General features: G+C 31.7%; 2 protein-coding genes across 2 annotated transcripts; both read right to left on the bottom strand.

The window, feature by feature from the left end:
- Window positions 1-3,319: 3,319 nt before the first annotated feature.
- Window positions 3,320-6,841, bottom strand: LOC104106212 (protein LIGHT-DEPENDENT SHORT HYPOCOTYLS 1-like). The gene is made up of 2 exons (XM_009614710.4): window positions 6,023-6,841; window positions 3,320-4,154 (listed from the first exon to the last, which is right to left on the bottom strand). Exons 1-2 carry the CDS (start codon window positions 6,250-6,252, stop codon window positions 3,782-3,784), a joined length of 603 nt encoding a protein of 200 aa, XP_009613005.1. The 5' UTR covers window positions 6,253-6,841; the 3' UTR covers window positions 3,320-3,781.
- Window positions 6,842-10,271: 3,430 nt separating this feature from the next.
- On the bottom strand, window positions 10,272-17,284 carry LOC104106214 (uncharacterized). The gene is made up of 7 exons (XM_009614711.4): window positions 17,098-17,284; window positions 16,075-16,356; window positions 13,354-14,005; window positions 13,072-13,271; window positions 12,740-12,984; window positions 11,655-12,539; window positions 10,272-11,055 (listed from the first exon to the last, which is right to left on the bottom strand). The coding sequence occupies exons 2-6, from the start codon at window positions 16,341-16,343 to the stop codon at window positions 11,749-11,751; spliced, it is 2,157 nt and encodes a 718-aa protein (XP_009613006.1). The 5' UTR covers window positions 16,344-16,356; window positions 17,098-17,284; the 3' UTR covers window positions 10,272-11,055; window positions 11,655-11,748.
- Between the last annotated feature and the right edge of the window lie 2,235 nt (window positions 17,285-19,519).

A 19,519-nucleotide genomic window follows, 5' to 3' on the forward strand; every position in this document is an offset into this window, starting at 1 on the left:
ACACAATTCTAAAAACATCATATGGACTTGCTCGCGTGATCAAATCGCCATAATAATGCCTAGAACTCTAAATTTAGCACCAAGTCAAATGAAATTCTCAAGAACACTTTAAAATTTCTATTTTCTCAACTGGACGTCCGAATCACGTCAAATCAACTCCGTTTCTTACCAAATTTCACAGGCAGGTCTTAAATATCATAACGAACCTGTACCAGGATCCGGAACCAAAATACGGACCCGATACTAACAATGCCAAATATCAATCAATTCTTAAAAACATATAATTTTCAAACTTTTAATTTTTATCAAAAATTCATAACTCAAGCTAGGGACCTCCAAATTTGATTCCGGATATACGCCCATGTCCCATAATTCGATACGAATCTACCGGGACCATCAAAGCATGGATCTGATCCCGTTTACCAAAAATATTGACAGAAGTCAACTAAAATCAACTTTTAAGGCAAAAATTCTTATTTTCATTAGTTTTCAATATAAAAGCTTTGTGGAAACCTGCCCGGACTGTGCACGCAAATCGAGGAGGGTAAAAATGAGATTTTAATGCTTAAGAGCGCAGATTCAAGTTCTAAAAGATAAGCTGACCTTTTGGGTCATCACGAAGAGTATTTGTATTTTAGAGTTTCTTAATACATACAAGATACGAATCGAAGCTATTGTATTTTGATGAACCCATAATATATTTATATGCGTCTATACTAGCCATTGGCAAATTAATGTACTGCTTAAACCAGGGGCGAAACTACATTTACTAAAGGGTGATCAGCTGACCACTCTTCGTCGAAAAATTACACTGTATATATAGGTAAAATAATAGGTTTTGAATGTATATAGTATATATTGAACATCCTTTGTCGGAGATTTTTTTTACTTCTTTCAGGTTTGAACACTTTGAGAAATTTCTGGCTTCGCCACTAACTTTTTTCCCCCTCTTTGTCCTCCCTTGCTCAAACATCAACCTATCCGAGAGACGATGAAGGTCATATAACAATTGAGGAGATGTTCAATTGAGGAGAAGTTCTTTCTTTCTTATTCTCTTATTGATATGACTATGAAACTATGTCATAAACTTTACTTACCAAGTTCACTCACATAAACTAAGTAGACTTGATGATGCATGTAAAGATAATTAATTAAGAAAGCAAATCTTTTTCGTGAGACTTAGCTAAAGGGAAGCTAAGTAAAGGGAAAGAAATTTAAAACAAGCTAAGCAGAAGAGACTTAGCTTACACTAACAAAACCAAGGCAACATTCAAGAAAACATTCACTACCAAAAAACAAGAACTAGCGACGGATAAAGTTCGTAGCTAAACAGTGTAGAATCCCTCGCTAATCCTACTTACAACTTGTTTGGATGATTGTTATGTATCATTTAGTAATATATCGTATTGTATTGTACTGTATCATTTTAATATATACAATATTTGGATAAATTATATTGTTTGTCGTCATTTCATGATGTCATGTACCAACAATACGAAGAATAAACTTGTAAATTACAAAGAAAATGTAAGGCACGAGATATGATTATTATATAAGAATGTAGGATAAAGATTAAAATAGGATTATTTAATAATAAGAAAGTGCTAGATGAGAGAAAAAAATTAGGTAATGACGCGAACACACCAAATCAGTCATTACATAAAGTGACACTTTTCGTTTACATAACGACGAATTTAAAGATACGATATAATAGAACTTAAATAATAATAAAAATAAATATTATATTTATAATAACAATACGATACAATACAATAGGTAACGACCATCCAAATAAGTTTTTAGCAACGGATTAACAATAAATTATTAGAAAATTCTATTAGCTATGAGCGATTTAGATACGAGGTTCGTAAGTAATTCCAGCTTTTTAATAGTGATTATATGTGAGGAGCAAGTCCATCTAGACTAGATAAAAACCTAAAAATGGCAAGATTTTAAGAAACTAAGAAACTATATATGGCATCCTCTGATAAAGTAGCTTTCGCAATCTGAAATTTTATACGATCTAGAAGGATATATATATATATATATATATAAAACCTAAAAATGGCAAGATTTTAAGAAACTAAGAAACTATATATGGCATCCTCTGATAAAGTAGCTTTCGCAATCTGAAATTTTATACGATCTAGAAGGATATATATATATATATATATATATAACCTAAAAATGGCAAGATTTTAAGAAACTAAGAAACTATATATGGCATCCTCTGATAAAGTAGCTTTCGCAATCTGAAATTTTATACGATCTAGAAGGATATATATATATATATATATATAAATTATGATATCAATACTTTAATCCCAAATCAGCATATACGTGTGTTTGTCTTTTAGTATTATAATAATAATAAGCCTCGTTACATTATCCGATACATGAGTGCCTAACTAATTATAACTATATATCTTTCCATTTTAATTTCATATATAGGCTCTTCTGTATTCCACTAATGTTTGCACTTAATAATCCTCTATAAACTAAATAATGAAATTCGTAATGTTAATTGCCAATGCCAAAGAACGAGGTGGTGGGGGTGTTACAGAAAACATTAGAAGGGGTTCGATTCAATGTTTCTCTAAATTAAAATGTATCAACAAGCTAAATGCTAAGATTAAAACTAATGATAATTTCTTGACAGGGTAATAATAGATAATTATAAATACTATTAGAAGTTAATGTCTTAAGCATGTGGAATGACATTTTTATGACTATAAGAGTACGACTTTAGGGGTCAAAAAAGTTAAAATAAAATTAAAGAGCTTCAAGAATAGAAAAATATTATTTTTTAATATAAATGAACTATAAAGATGCATCACGTGACACTTCTTGGTCGAAAATTTGCATTAAATATGTATACATAGATAATAAGAAAAATAAAAATATTGGGATAAATATAAAAAATGATGCTTATCATTATAATGATTTATTCATTTGTTTATTTATTTAAATGTTGGCATCACTTACAGCAAAATTCTGCGTACACTACTGGAGATTAACAAAGAAGTGGCAAAAAAGAAGAAAGTTATAGCATAACAACGTTATAGTTTTCCACTTCAACTATGAACCAAGAAAAACCAAATCAAGAAACTAACAACAATAACAAACAACTGTAAAAGAGCATGATATATAGTACTAAACTATATCTGAAAAACCGCCTTATATAAATGAAAAGAAGGCATGCAAAATGATATACTTATTGTTTGACCGAAATAATCAGGTGTCATGTAGAAGTTAGTAAAGCAAATCTTCAACGGCGATAAATCATACAAGGAAAGATAAATATATCAAAAGAGTCACAAACATTTAACGTGGTTCGGTCAATTGACCTACGCCCACAGGTGGAGATGAGCAATCCACTATATAAAAGAGAATACAAAATATCGAGTGAACAACCTCACGAAAAGTCAAACACAAGTAACACACTAACATTTGTCCCATAAAGTTCTTCCCCTAAAGAAGACTCTCAACCCCTTATGACTACATTGTGGATGCTACCGAATGAGAATGAAAGATCCTCAATTTATAAAAGTTCAAACATTTTCCTCCATGAAAAAGAGACTAGCCAAATAGGGAAGCATTATATTTTTTTTCCGTAAAAGGCGAAAAAACAATTATGATAAATATGTTGCCCTTCTTTCAACGTATAGGAATACCAAACATGCTAACAAAATCAGAACAAACACGATAACACTTATTAGAATTTTGCATTGTCCTACCATCATTTTCTTATGTTATGGAAATTAATCAAACTCTAGGCAAATTACTCAGCAACAGTATTATTAGTCTGTTCACAAATAGTTGCTCCTGCACCATATGATTGATGACCTTCTGCCACTTCTACTATCTTCTGATTTCTTGATCTTTTCCTTTTCTTCTCATAGCTAATACCTCTAGACTTAGACTGAAAACAACGAACATCACGTAAGAAAAGCTTAACTGCTCGAGTCCCAAACGGATTCATTTCTGAATTTCCTCCATTTTCTTCGTAAGCAGCTCGAAGACGCCCAATAAGAGAATCAAGACTTCCCCAAGCTTGCCTTAAAGGACAAGTACATGGCAATGGAGGATTCAGCACCCCAAAAAAGGGGCAATTTTGGTTATGAACTTTGGTCTTTCCGAACTGATCCAAGTACCTGTTGAAAATTAATTAAGAGTTTAAGAGCTACTATACACTAATGGTAAGTAATTACCTTATGTAATACAATAAATTATGCTGATAATGTAAAAGAATCTTTGCACTTAAATGGAACATGAACAATAGGAACAAAGACTAACAGAATCGAGAGAAAGTTGAAAACCCTAGTCTTACCGAACTGATCTAGGTACTTGTTGAAAATCTATGCGTTTAAGTAACGATATATAAATATATATTTACATAATTAGGAGGTAGTTCTATTTAATATATATAAAATTGATTGACAACTTAAAATAAATGGTAAGTAATCTGCTATAATGAATTTAATTATACTGATCATAGTGTAAAAAAAAAAGCATGCATTACACTATTAGTGCATATAACTTAAATATGATACTCTCTCCGTTTCAATTTATGCCAAAAAAGCGTTGTCCATTTCCTTTTTAGCCTGTTTTAGCCTGTGCCAAAAAAAATGACATCTTTCTACATTTGGAAACAATTACCTTTATGCAATGATTTATAGTCACATAAAATATATGTGACTCATTATACATCACAAGTAGGGGTGTACAAAGAAAACCGATAAACCGAACCAAACCGAGAATCCGAGTCAAACCGAAAAAAAAAATTCTAATGTGGTTTGGTATTAAAAATAAAACCCGACCATAATTAGTTTGGTTTGGTTTTAACTAAAAAAAAAGTCAAACAACCGAAACCAAACCAACCCGATAGTATATTTATATAATTTTTAAAAATATTTTATACATATAAATATTATTTGTAATGTAATTTATAAATATTTCTTAAACTTTTTCACAGTTTTATCATTTAATGTATTATTTCAAGTTTAGACTTAACATTCTTGAATGGTAATTAAATTTATAACTCATAAATATAGTAACTCAAACAAAGTTCAAATCAATACTAATGATAACAAAAGAAAGTCAATTCAATACTAGGAATGACGATAGTGTTGAATAATTATTTTAGTTTTACATTGGTTTATAATGAAAATGCATAACTTAATTTATCTTTTTCTTTAGTGCTTAGTTATGTAATTAATATTAGTACATATTAGCTATACTTATTTTAGCATGACCTATATAGTTTTTTTAGATTATATGAATTTTCATTATGGCTTATTAATTAGCAATATTTATTTTATGTAATTTTATTATTTTATTTTTGTTATTGAATATTTTAGTATAATGATATGACTTATCTCATATTATTGGGTTAGTTTCTTGAAAAACACATTATGTAGTTATATTTTACTAGGACTTATGAAATATTTAGAGCACGAATTACATATTTTATGCTATAAAGACTTAACGGACAAAAATTCGAAACCCCGCAGAAAAACCAAGATTGAAAAATCCGAATTTGTTGGTTTGGTTTGGTTTATAAATTTAAAAACCCGACACCATTGGTTTGGTTTGATAATTGAAAAATTCGAACCAACCCGACCCATGTACACCACTAATCACAAGTTCAAAAGTATTTTTTTTGTTAAACTCCCTGTCCAGTCAAATATGTTCACATAAATTGAAACGGAGGAAGTATTTGGATAGAACATGAATGATAGTAACAACGATTAACAGAATAGAGAGAAAGTAACTAGCTTGGTATATTTCCATAGAAGATAGTAAAGTGGACATGCTTATTTATAGGCTTAATTAATTCAAATAAAAGATCAGAAAAATCCTCAACTACAATCACAGTTCTAAATACCAATATATCTTATTCTTACTTTAATTGACTAACAAATACATGTGAAATATAGGAATTATATATATATATATACATACATACTAACAAACAGAAGTAATAAGTTCAAAACTTTGAAATATTATTATTCAACATTACCTAAGAAATTCCAGGACGTGACCACTGCTGCAAAGAGAAAACGACAATGGCGGATAGTGGTTTCTTAAGTATTGACAGAAAGTGTTCCAATCTCGACGTTTCTGGTTCTCGTATCGGCTTAATGGTGGAGCTGACAAGGGGATAACAGTAGTGTTTGAGAGATCACTACTTTTGCTGGGAATAATGTTTCTTGAAGTTACATTGACTTTTGCTCTCACAAAATCGGCCATGGGAAATATAGTATATTAAATAACCGAGAAATGTTCTTTCTATCTTATGATGAGTCAAGCTCTAACAATCAAGAAAACTGATATATCCTAAGCAACAACTTTATCAGATCTTATGGTTATTTTTGTAAAATCTTATTATGCAAGAGTCAGAAAACCCCCGTTTATTGAGGTGAACTGGTTCAGCTTCTCTACTATTATGACTGAAAAATTTATTGGTCAGTGAGAGTACTATAGGGTCATATATGTAGTTGACCTAATCTAGCATGGTCAAAGGTTAAAGATGAAAAGAATTTAGAATAGTAAAGCAAATAAAGGATATATACTAAAAACGACACTGCAACATTATGCATATATAGTTACGAATCAGATCAGCTAAGACTGCAAAGAATATTGTGGCTAGTGACAAAAAAAGGAATTTCTCTGTAACAATATCTTTGGATAGAAATCTTGATAAAGAGCTGAAATTAGTGAGTAAAAGAGAGAAGTATAATGTCCACTGATTTTTGGTCCAAGAAAAGGAAGAAGAGAGGAGGATTTTAAGTGGGGGGCAAGAAAATGAGAAGTGAAGAGAGTGACATTTGTGGAAAGAGTTTATATCGTGAGAAAGGGCAAAGTTTTTGGCATTTATTTTGAGGTTGTAAAAATGTATGTACGACGTTAGGTTTTGCTGGTAACCCTACTGCTACTAGTATTGGTTTACTCACTATTAGGGCACGTGTAAAATTTGAAACAATTGAAAGCAACCGTACTTATAAGGGAAAACTACAAGCCAACAATTCCAGGAAACTTCATAGCAAATACCTTTAATTCCAAAAAATTTCTCTTTGCTCACTCACAAGTGACAATGTATAACTTAATTTATTTTACACAACAACAATAATAACCCAGTAAATTCTCATAAGTGGAGTTTGGGAAGGGTAAAGTTAGGGGTGTCATATGGACAGGTTTGGCCGATTTTAGGCAGGTCAAAATGGGTTGAGTCGATAATTGAGTGAGTCAAAAGTTACTTGGGCTAAGATGGGTTGGGTCCAGATGGACTAAAATTTGGGTCATAGCTCAACCCATTTGACCTGCCCAAAAGTTACTTTGGCTAAGAAGGGTTGGGTCAAGATGAACTAAAATTCGGGTCATAGTCCAACCCGCCCAACTCTTTTCAAATTTTACTTAATATGTGTTGTCTTCTTATGAATTGTATAATTACTGAATAAAACTTTTTTGTTATGATCATATATAACATATCAAACAAAAAAAAAATTATTTCTTAGATATTTTGGCAAAGTTACTCATAGATCATTTTGGGCTAAAAATTAGCCCAATTTTAAATGGGTTGAGACGGTTTGGGTCAAGATGGGTTAAGTTCAATAACCAACCAACCTTGGGCGGGTTGGGCGGGTCATTTGGGCTTAGGCCAAATTTGACACCCCTAGGTAAAGTGTACGCAACCCTCTACCCTAGGAAGATAGAGATGTTGTTTCCGATAAACCCTCAAATAAAAAAAAGAAGAAAAGAAGTAGTAGCAACAAGTAACAACAACAAGATATTAAGGAAGCGAATCAAATATAGCAATCAAACAATAGGTAGTAGTAGCAATCTAAGAATAAAAGGATACCATACTAACACTAATGCTATCAAATTCAAAAAGAAAAATGACACGCTTGACTACCTACTATCCTTGTAAAGTCAGATCTCTCTATAACAGCATCCCTATATAACAACACTTCTCTATAAAAGCCAAGCTTTTTCGGAACCAATTTTTATGTTATGTTATAATATATATTCTCTATAACAGCACTTCGCTATAACATCCAAAAATATTCGGAACAAACGAGGTTGTTATAGAGAGGTTTGACTGTACCCGAATCCTCGATCTCCACAGTACCCTTCTACTAAGGGTCATATCCTCCGTAAACTCCAGTTTAGCCACGTCTTACCTAATCACCTCTCCCAATACTTCTTAGGCCTACCTTTATCCCTACCTCTCAACTTTATTATACACGATTCAATATTTGCATCCACTTTATTACTTACTTTGGGTGTAATGTCAGATAACTCTCTATGAATTTATAATTAATTAGTCTAATTAGCATATGATATGCTATATATAACAAGTTAAAGTGCATTAATTAAAGATATAAAAATCAATACAACTGTTATCATTATCGTTCCTTTGAGATTACAAGTGACGAGGCACCACTATCGAATAAAAATTTGAGCAAATATGTTTGACCATTATTTACCTTCACGACAGCTTGAATGGATAAAAGTTGTGTATAGCGCGGTATTTGTTTGTACCTAATGGAGGTTAGATCATTCAAATGTCAGCCTATTAAAGTGTATGTTTTTTTTATAATCACTTATTAGCTCTTAATAAGTTTGTGTTATTTGAATCTTGTACAGAATTTTAATATTATTAAGACTCGCTTAGTTAAAAATTTGTATGAATGTATTGTGGTAACACTACTCTATTTATTGACACTGGCAATTATCGCTGGCATTAACCATGCACCATCATACAACCACCAACACCAACAAACTTCACCACCAGATATATATATATAGATCGACAGGAGCGGAGATTAGAGAAAATTCGGTAGCTTTTGTTCAAAAAGTATATTTGTGTTAAGAAATTCATTAATTATATACAATTATTAAATTTAGAATGTAATTATTAATAATTGAAGTTATCGTTCTGAAATTCATAAAGTTGAAATTCTGGCACCGCCTCTGCACGTCCACAACTATCACTATCAACCACTCCACAACCTGCCACCACCAGCCACTCCACAATTGTGAACCACTATGACTAAACCACTTGCACCATCAATCGTCACCACTATCACTAACCGCATCGACGCCACCGCAACACATCCATTTAGGGGCAAAACTAGATGTTCGGACGAACCCAATAACTTTTATTCAAACAATTATTTGTGTTAAAAAGTTCATTAGATATGTACAAATATTATATTTAGAACTCAATTATTAACACTTGAAATTGTCGTTTTAAAATTCAAAACCAATAAAATTAGAATCTTAGCTCCGCATCTGCGTTCATGTCTGTTACTTTCTACTTTCTATTCTCCATTTTTAGCATATCATCTCCCTTTCACATATCTATTTTTATTTTACTTTATTGTTTTAAAAAATTAATTTCACGCATATATTTGTGCAATATAGATTTAAAATAAACAATAAATATTATTAAAATTATTAATAGCACTGTATAGAGTGTAGGACGAATTTGAGGAAATTTCGCAGTCTAATTCCGTCCTCTTAAAATACTATTTATGGCATAAAACAACAAAAAAGTACGACGTACTATATTTTAGACCTGCTAACACCAGTGATTCATTAATTTGGAAGTCGAAATATCAAGAAAGTGATATAAATGGTCTTTATATTTGGCAACTAACTTCAATTCAGTGACCATCTTAATTAGTAAGTAGTAATTGTTACATATCAACAATGGTGTATGCAGATATTTTTCATTAAGTTGTGTCAATATTTAAAGAAGGCAATAGATGAAGAAATTACGATAATACTAAACGTGTTATTATTTAAATTTATACCCAATATTTTTATTTTTCTTGTTATTTATACATACATATTTAACCACTAAGGATAGGGTACATCCGCCCCTGCATACCTGAAATAGTACAAACTTCTGACACTCTCAAAATATACAACTAAAACTATTTCACTACACCTTACAATATTGGGCGAAAGCCAAATTAATAATATGTTTGGCCAAGTTTGTTTTTTTTTTTTTTTTGGCAATTTTTTTTTTTTTTTGGTCAAAATTATTTTTTTGCCAAAATTAAGGTGTTTCCAAGCTTTTTGAAAGAAAAAAAAAGTATTTTTGAGTAGAAGCAGAAACAGTTTTGGAAAAGCACAAAAAAAAATCTCTTCAAAAACACTTTTGACAGAAATAAACTAAGAAGCATTTTTTAAAAGCTTGGCCAAACACTAATTGTTACTCAAAAGTACTTTTCAAATTAATTAGCCGAACACAAACTAACTTCTCCAAACCAGAATTTTGGCCCAAGTTTGGCCAAACAGACTATAAAACTTGCTCCCAATGCTCCCATGTAGAGGGGGGCAAAAGAGAGCTGAATAAAGTATTCATTTACATTTTGTATGAAGTTGCCAACTGCTTTCTTCTCAAATTGATAGACTCCTCTGGCGGAACGATAGCGACACAGCTATGTCATTACATTATACAATCCTCAATAGTCAATACAATTGTACTGCTAACATATTCATCTACATTACCAAACAAAAACTTCATGACTTTCCGCTTGCAGACAATCCAATCCAGACAGGAAATTGATAGAACCAAGAAAAAGTTGTCTAAATCAATGTGCACACCTAATTAGACCTGCTGCTGTTTCCTCAACTGAATCATGGAAAAATCCATATACAACATATGTACATTGTATCATGAACAAATTATTCTAGTGGTCAGTTTGTATGTTTCAATTGTAAATAAAAGGCATACAAGGACATCTAAAGACAAAAAGGAGAGAATCCTGGCAGTTTCTGATTGGTACCGTATATGCTTTGAGTCTATTGATGCTTCTTGTCTGGGGTGTGACCGCTCCAATTTGTTCCCAATAAGGGTACTTTAGTACCCAGCGGACAAGGTCTGAATGCGGTGATAATCTTATTAGAACTTCCCCATAAAACTTGCTCTGCTGTAGAAAATACCAAACATCAAATGCATCTAGCGAATGTTGAGCATCAGTGTTGGAGCTGCCTTTGAACATACTGAATCAACCAAGTATTTCTTTCTGTCTGGTCAGCCTACACAAATAACGACAAATAAGACAAATTCTGTTATCAAGAACACAGGATTGGCTTCACTAACAGCAAACGGTGAATGGAAAGCGTAGAACACGAACTAACAGCAACAAGCAGTTGGAAGTATCAAAAAGAAAAGGACATGATAGCTGCTGATTAACTACTCATTCAACAATTTTTTCATAAATCAATAAAAATGCAAGAAAATTCAGGGGCTATTTTTCTTTCAGATTCCTTTAACTGATAAAACTGTTACTGTTATATTAAAGGAGACGGGATGTGAGAATATAGAATCTTTCACTTAATACACAAACCATACCATTTAATGAAAAGTAAAATTTTGAGGACTAAAGGATAGGCTCTTTTTGAAAAAAAATATCATGCCAAACAAGTAATCAGTAGTTCATAATTCCTTATTCAATTGAATTCTTCCAACAGATCAGAGTTCTAAATTCTTTATAGTTGAGTCAGAAGTTTGATATGTTGGATAATATTGGCATCCATCGAGTCAACAGATGGTGGCAACATCATGCTGGTTAAAATAAAACCAAAATCAAGCCCCCAGTCATGAATGGGAACATAAAGGGCAGAATAGCCATTACCAAATGAAGCGGCTAGGGCTGATAGCTGCATGGTGGAACAAGAACAGCACCAATGCATAGTTCCTGCGGAGATATTTCTGTCCTCCACAAGAGATCATCGTAATCTTGATAATCTCTTCCTCTTTCGATTCTTTTTAGCAGTTGAACAAATTAAACTGTTGTTGGCGCTGGAGGGGAGAGCAATAGCTGATGGTCTGCCAACAGATGTTCTGCCCTTTTTAGCGACCCATCTCAAAGGCATATTATTTACTATGGTGCCAATATCATGAGACTGGTTTAGCTCAACTAGCTTCCGAATTTGATCAAGCATCTGGTGTGTCCATGCTGTTGACAGATCCAGTGCCATTGAATCATCCACCGGCTTTCTCGTTAGACTCACTAGAACCTCATTAAATGATTGAAATGACATAGAAGGTCGACATGATTGAAGATTCCCACATATCATATTGACTTTAATAATATGCTTGCACATATTTCCTTGCATTGACCATTCACAATCACAATGGGCAAATTCTGACCCAGGATTCCAAACTAGGTGTGTTTTACTGCTGTCTTTCTGGCTCAAAACTTTTGCGAATGAGTTATCCTTGCTATCCAAGGTCACAGCATCATCAGGAATTTGCAGAGCTCGATGCCAGGATGTGGTGGCAATATACTCCTCCTTCACATTTTGGAAAGAATCACTTTCATCTGCATATCGGTCAAGCCAGTAGCTGGAGTGTAACTCAGTTGTCAATTTGTGAACCAACCAATCAACTCTCTGGAGTGCCCCAAGATGTGAATCATCATATAGTCTGACTTTCAACTTGACATGATATGCTTCTATTGCACCAGATGCTTCCTGACTCGCAAGAGGTAACGTTCTCGTTGTAGTAAGCCACATTTCTGTACTATGAAAATACAAATATTACAGGGAAATACAGGAAAAAGATTCCGAAAAAATATTTTAAATATAGTAATGTTATATTGATTCGATCTAATTTATTTATTTTGTGTATGATAGCTTAGATGTTCTTTTTCTTCTTTCTTTGAAACAGAATTTTTTGCAAGGTGAAAAAACCAGATAACCGGAGAGATGATCTAACCAAATTTAGGCACCCAAGTGGCTTTGAAATATTGCAAGAAGGCCATTTGATCAACAAAATCTTGAGAAAGTTCTTCTAAAGCAACAAAAGGATCACTTCCATCCCAAATGCTGTACACTGTGTCACCTAGACGCTTAAATATCTCTCTTTGAACTTCAACATTACTACATTTCTTGATGATATTTCTCAACCACGATCTACGAATACGCCAAAGTGAAAATAGAACCGGACATGAAAATATCTCCCTGAAAAGATATCAAGATCAAGTAAATCTGTTATAGAACTATGTGATGAACTTGACAGAGAGAAATAGTAGACCACAAGAATTTTGCCTTATGGGGTCAATTTCTGCTGCAGCATCGTCGATTAGGAAACCATTGACCTTCCATGTTGGATCGACAGCACGGACACGATCATGAAGAGCTTTCATCCATTTACTCACGTCAGGCTTGGCAATTGTGCGGGTGACGACCCAAGCAACAGGAAGGGCATGCTGTCTTGAATCAAACACAAGAAGTGTGCACAAAGGATACTGCAAAATTAAGTAGATTAAGAAATTAGAACTATGTGAGATGTTGTCAAGGTTAAAAGGAAGAGACACCATGCTTCATTACCTTTAGTTTCTTTATACCAAATGTTGAATCAACTGCTATTAGACTACGATGTCCAAAACGAATCATTTGTTGTAACTGCCAGTCAGTTTGGATACCTAAGATGAATGGATCATTTTCCGATGTATCCTGATAAAAGAAAATAGATTTCTTATTCCGCTCGACCCACAATCTTATGCTAGCTTGATCATCTAGATCCAATTCATGAGTAGATCTTTTGATAATCATGCCAAGTTTGTGGACATACTGAGCAGCAAGGCTATTCACTTTCGCATCAGAACCACAATAACGTTGAATACCCTCAATATGTTTTTCTAAAACATTCTTCTCAGGAATGCCAAGATAGATCATAGACATAGTTTGTTGTTGAATCTCATTGCAAACGTATGGAATCTTTTTTGCACCAGGGCCAATAGCATCTCTATCAAGCGGCCCATGGCATAAAGAACCGGACTTGTTAACATGACGCCTGTTGTTATATATAATAAGTGCAAGAGATGGACGGGTATACAAGCGCTTCACTATGAAATGGCAAGTGCAGCCCCTCATGGACTGGGGTCTAGCAGCTCGGTTTCGAGTGTTAAGCCGATATCGTCGGCTAGGTAAAATATCGCCACCTTCTCCATAATTTTCAGGGCCGAAGGAACACCAATACCTGAAATAACAGCATGTCAAGATATGAAGGAGAAACTTGTAAACAATTTTACCTTACAAATTCATATCAGTGTAGTCAAAAGCAAAAAGCACCAAAGTGCGTTGAAGCACCAAGGGGGCTTTAGCTAAGAAAAGCACAAATATAGAAAAAATAAAAAAAAATAGAAATGTAATGCAAGAAAGTGTAACGATAAACACCAAGAATAATTATTTGGACAAAAGAACGGAAACGATAATTAAGCTATATATATATATATATATATATATATATATATATATATATATATATATAGCTATGATTGTGCCCTTAAAGACAGAATCTATCGGTAAAGGTGCACATGCCTTAGCACCTTGACGTCTACACTAAAGCGCTAATTAAGCGAGGCAAAGTGCACAACCTTCATTCACCGAGCTTCAGGGCTTAACTTGTGCTTTAACGGAGCCTTTAACAACACTGATTCATATTGTACCAAAAGTTATCAAAGACGCCCTCTAGGCTCTATTCTGCAATAGTATGTAATAAGAGTCGACCCTTACTATTATCTAAAGTTCATGACTTTTCAAACAGCTACAACTAGTTGTTACTCCCTTAGTCCCATGATTTTTGTCCATAAAAAGTCAAATTGGATTTCACTAAAAAGGATGTCCGATATACTTTTATTTTCATGTGTTACTTGAAAGTTAGAAACCTTCTTATGTACATGTTATGTACTATGTTCTTTGCCACCAAAATTTAGTCCTAAGATGACTTTGATCAAATCTAGCTCGACTTTAGAAGTCAAGTGTTGGTAACATATCCGACCAAAAGTATTCCAGGGAATATAGTGGCGACCGAGGACTCTTAATTAATTCTCTTCCTTACCATAATGGTAGTAATGCTCAGGAAGCCATAAACAAGTAAAGAAAGAGAAGCGACCCATACTTGAGGTTGTAGAAGAACTGAAGAGCTCCCTTATAAAAACGGGGAAAAAAGTAGAGCTCAAATCTGCTAAAAAAGATGAAAAAAATAGCGATATCAAAGGTCTGGAAAAGGTTGGGAGAAATTTAGGATTCTGAGTAAATTGCAGAAGCCTTTCCAGTCATTACCTATTTCCATTTTATACAGTTAAAAACAAACTGGTTAAGCAAGTGATGGGATGCTAAATTGAGCTAATGCAGCTCCTTTCTTAGCTCCATAGAAGTCACAAAATTGCAATTTACTGAGGCCTTCAGAGTAGAAAATATTTTTCTTATTTTTTTAATCAAGAAACCTCAAGGATGAGATCATATCATCTAGAATCCCTGTAAACCTCAGGGAGTCTATATCCAAGGCCTAAGATCATCACATGGAGAAATTTAATCCAGTTTCCTCTAGATGTGGAGGTGGAGGCGAGAAGAAAGATGAGTGGAGGAATAAGAGAGAACGCTTTACCCTTGGTAAAGGTTAATCACACCTTACATCCACAAAAAAATTGACAGCTTTTTGAGCTATCTTTGATTAGACATATTCAAGGTTATTAAGCTTCAACCCCAACGATGTCTAAATACATGAATGACTGATACAGGATTATGATATGACCTTTAAACCAATTACAAGAAATTGAGAATTTACCAAAATAAATTGGACATAAAACTTTGTTATATAAAGTAAACTTAAGAAGCTTAAATTTACTAATACACTCAAAAATTACTTAGAAAGACTGAACATTGCTTCATCCTCCATCATGAATCGCGTTTAAATTAAGCAAAATCCTCATAGTTGGCCATTTAAGTTCATTTTTTGTTTTGTCCAAAAACAGGAAAGTCTACGTCCTTGATTCTCCCTGTGCTCTCCTCCACGAGTCAAATATTTACAAAGAACTCTCCATCTTGAGGTCCATTAGTTCAGAAAGTTCATACCTAAATTAATCCACCAAATGATCAAATAACAAAATGTTCTCATGAACACATAGTTTACTGTTAAAACTAGTAGAACAAAGAAAGAGGTCAGCATGACCCCCCACACTATTCATTTCAAAAAGAAAAAAAAAAAAGAAAAAAAAAGAGTAGAAGATAGCAAATGACATATCCTGAAATTGTTAAAGCACTTACAGCCTGTACTCCAAATAGTCATCATGCTTATACTCCTTTAAGCTGCCTCTGCTTCTTTTCCTTCCCCTCTCAATGTGAAACCTTGTTGGGAATTCCACGTTACAACACTCTCCAATGATAAATGCATCAACTCGATCATAAAGAATAAGGGCAACATCATCATAACGTTCTACATTTCCGACCTTGGTCCAACTCAAATCAGATGCTGAGAAGTCTTCACCAGGTGGATCTTGCAGGGGAAGGTTCAGAATGGACTCAACTATCTCCATCTTCTAAAATATTCTGAACATTTAGTAAGGTATGTTACTAAGGCGGCCTATTGTTTACAATCAAACTAGCAACAGATAATCAACTTTGAGAAGGAAATCAATTGTGCAAAGATAATAAGCCTAGCTGCCTCCATTGGACCACATAATCTACATGCATTTTAATTTTATTTTTTTTAAATACGGTATCTACATGCATTTTCATTTTGAAAGAACCCGATACAATAATTGCCAGGGATTAGAAAAGGAGAAGACAACATTTCAAACCATTTATGGATTGGCTAAAAGGTAAATACAACATAAATGCTGAGAAATCATAACGGTAAACAAACAGAGAACGAAATAGCATCCTCTACCCAGCAACATGGAAATAAGTGCATTCTAGAGCTTCAATGTTTAAAACCTAGATTCAGAGGTTCTGCAATATGTAATAAAATCCAAAAGTTTTTTTCAAGCAACTCTGTCATTAGAATTATTAATGGAGATTAGCATTATTACAGTCTATTAATTTAAAAGATAGGGCACTAAAGAGATTAGTATATTACAACCAACTCAGCTTGTCATATTGTGAACTATAACGAAATTAATGAGAGTAACGAAATTAACAAAGGCAGAATTCTTTAACAAAGCACCACAAAAAGTCGATTGGTCCTATGAATAAAGTTCATATATGGAATCTATACATGAAAACCACGCATATAAGCTTTCAATCGGCTCAAGTTAAAAAATAATGTGACCAGCAAACAAAACTAATTACTTCTTTTCTTTTCTTGCCGTAAGATTTCAGCCGTTTGCCTCTGTCAGCCGCACAGATGGAGTGGAAGAGAACTCGAAGAACAATCCGCCTCACATGTGAAATGGAAGAGAAATCAAAGAAGAAAAAAGATATCCAGAGAGAGGAGAGAGAGAGGGGAAATTGGGGAAATAGGGCAGAAATTGGGGGGGGGGGGGGGGGGGGGTTAAATTTAGATTTCACTACTGCACCCACTCAAATATTCTTTTACCATTTTAACTAGTAGTCCCTACCCGCTCATTGGTCAATACTAAAAAAAAATATTAGTTAAATTAAATTTTGATCGGACTTGTTCAAACATATTGGATGATATTACTTTAATAAATTTCAATTATCATATTATTTGTTAATATAATATATTCAATAATAAAATTACTATTAAATGAAAGTGACTTATATCAATAACTTTTTTGTTTTATATTTTTATTTATTCTATTATCCAACTAGTATTTTTATATTGTTAATAAAAAAATTTATATAGCATGTTACTTTATTTAATATTTTTATATACTCGCTTTCTTTTTGTAATATAAGAGAAGATATATATTTATAATCTTGAAATATTTTAAATTTTAAATTTTATATTGTTGTTGTTAATAATATTATCTGAATTTTAATGAATAAAATCTCTATTAAATTAAAGGGACGTTTATAGTTATCAAATAAATCTTTTTTATGTATTTTTATTTATTATATTATCTAATATTTAATATAATTGCATTGTTAATAGAAATTTATATTAGCATATTATTTTGTTTAATATTATTATCTACTACTTTTTTGTAATATAATAGAAGATATATATTTTATTACTCTTGAAATATTTTTTTATTCTAAATTTTATTCTATGTTCTCAATAATATTGTCTGAATTTTAACGAATAAAATTTTTATTAAATTAAAGAGACTTGTTTAGTCATTGAATAACTTTTTTGATCTATATTTGTGTTTATTATAATATTCAATATCTAGTATTTTTACGTTGTTAATAGATTTTTATTAGCATATCACTTTATTTAATATTTTTGTCTACTACTTTTTTTTTTGTAATATAATAGAAGATATATATATTTTATTACTCATAAATATTTTTTATTTTAAATTTTATCCTATTGTTCTCAATAATATTATTTGAATTTTAATGAATAGAATTTTTATTAAATTAAAGAGACTTGTATAGTCATTCAATAACTTTTTTGTTCCGTATTTTTCTTTATTTTATTTTGTAATATTTAGTATTATTGCATTGCTAATTAAAACTTTTATTAGCATATTACTTTATGTAATATTTTTGTTTATTACTTTCTTTTTATAATATAATAGAAGATATATATATTATTACTCTTGATATATTTTTTATTTTAAATTTTATTCTATTATTTTCAATAATATTATCTGAATTTAAATGAATAAAATCACTAGTATTTTTCTTTAGTATATTATCCAATGTTTAGTATTATTGCATTGCTAATAGAAATTTTTATTAGCATATTAATTTATTTAAATTTTTGTATGCTATTTTATATTTTATTCTATTATTCTCAATAATATTTTCTGAATGAGTAAACTCTTTATTTTTAAAAAGAAATTTTGAATTGGCGGTTTTTATTTCTTCTAATTTTAGTTTTTTATTTTAAAGTAATTTAGAAACTACAAGTTAAAACTACTCTCCAATTTGAATGTACGGTATTTTTTTAAATTTTGTTTTTTTATTATAAATTATTTTATTTTATTATTTTATAGATATTTAAATTCAAAAATAATAATCAAAAATTAATTATTAACTAAATAAATATGTATTAACTACTTATGTCATGTGACTTTTTTCTAAGCTGTCACTTGGCTTAAGGAGAGGGTTTTTTCCTCTCCTTTTAACAATATACTAGTATAAGTACCCGCGTGATGCGCGAACAAATCATGTGAAATTGCGATGTAGGTTGTTTGAATCATGTGCAAATAGCCTTAAAATATAAATCTCTCAGATAAAAATTATATAACATGAAAATTTAATTATGAAACTATTGTTCAAATCTCATAGTAGAAAACCTATTATATATATATATATATATATATATATATATATATATATATATATATATATTTGTAGTAGTCTAACCCCTTGATTTTAGTACTTGCATTTCGTTTCGCTGTCAATATTAAAGAATACTAAACATGTCATATTGCGATTTGTCTTGTTGAGCAAATTTGATCATATTATTTTAACAATTCTTACTATCACTTTGTTTTTATCTGAAAGTCAAATACGTCTTATTCATCACATCATTTTTACGTAAATTCTTTTTTCTTTTTGTTCTTTTCTTATAGTTATTGTATTATTTATTATTTAATATTATTATACTATCATATAATTTTTTATTAGCTTAATA

Source organism: Nicotiana tomentosiformis, chromosome 4 (assembly GCF_000390325.3).
Source record: "Nicotiana tomentosiformis chromosome 4, ASM39032v3, whole genome shotgun sequence".
In the NCBI taxonomy this organism is placed as follows: Eukaryota; Viridiplantae; Streptophyta; class Magnoliopsida; order Solanales; family Solanaceae; genus Nicotiana; species Nicotiana tomentosiformis.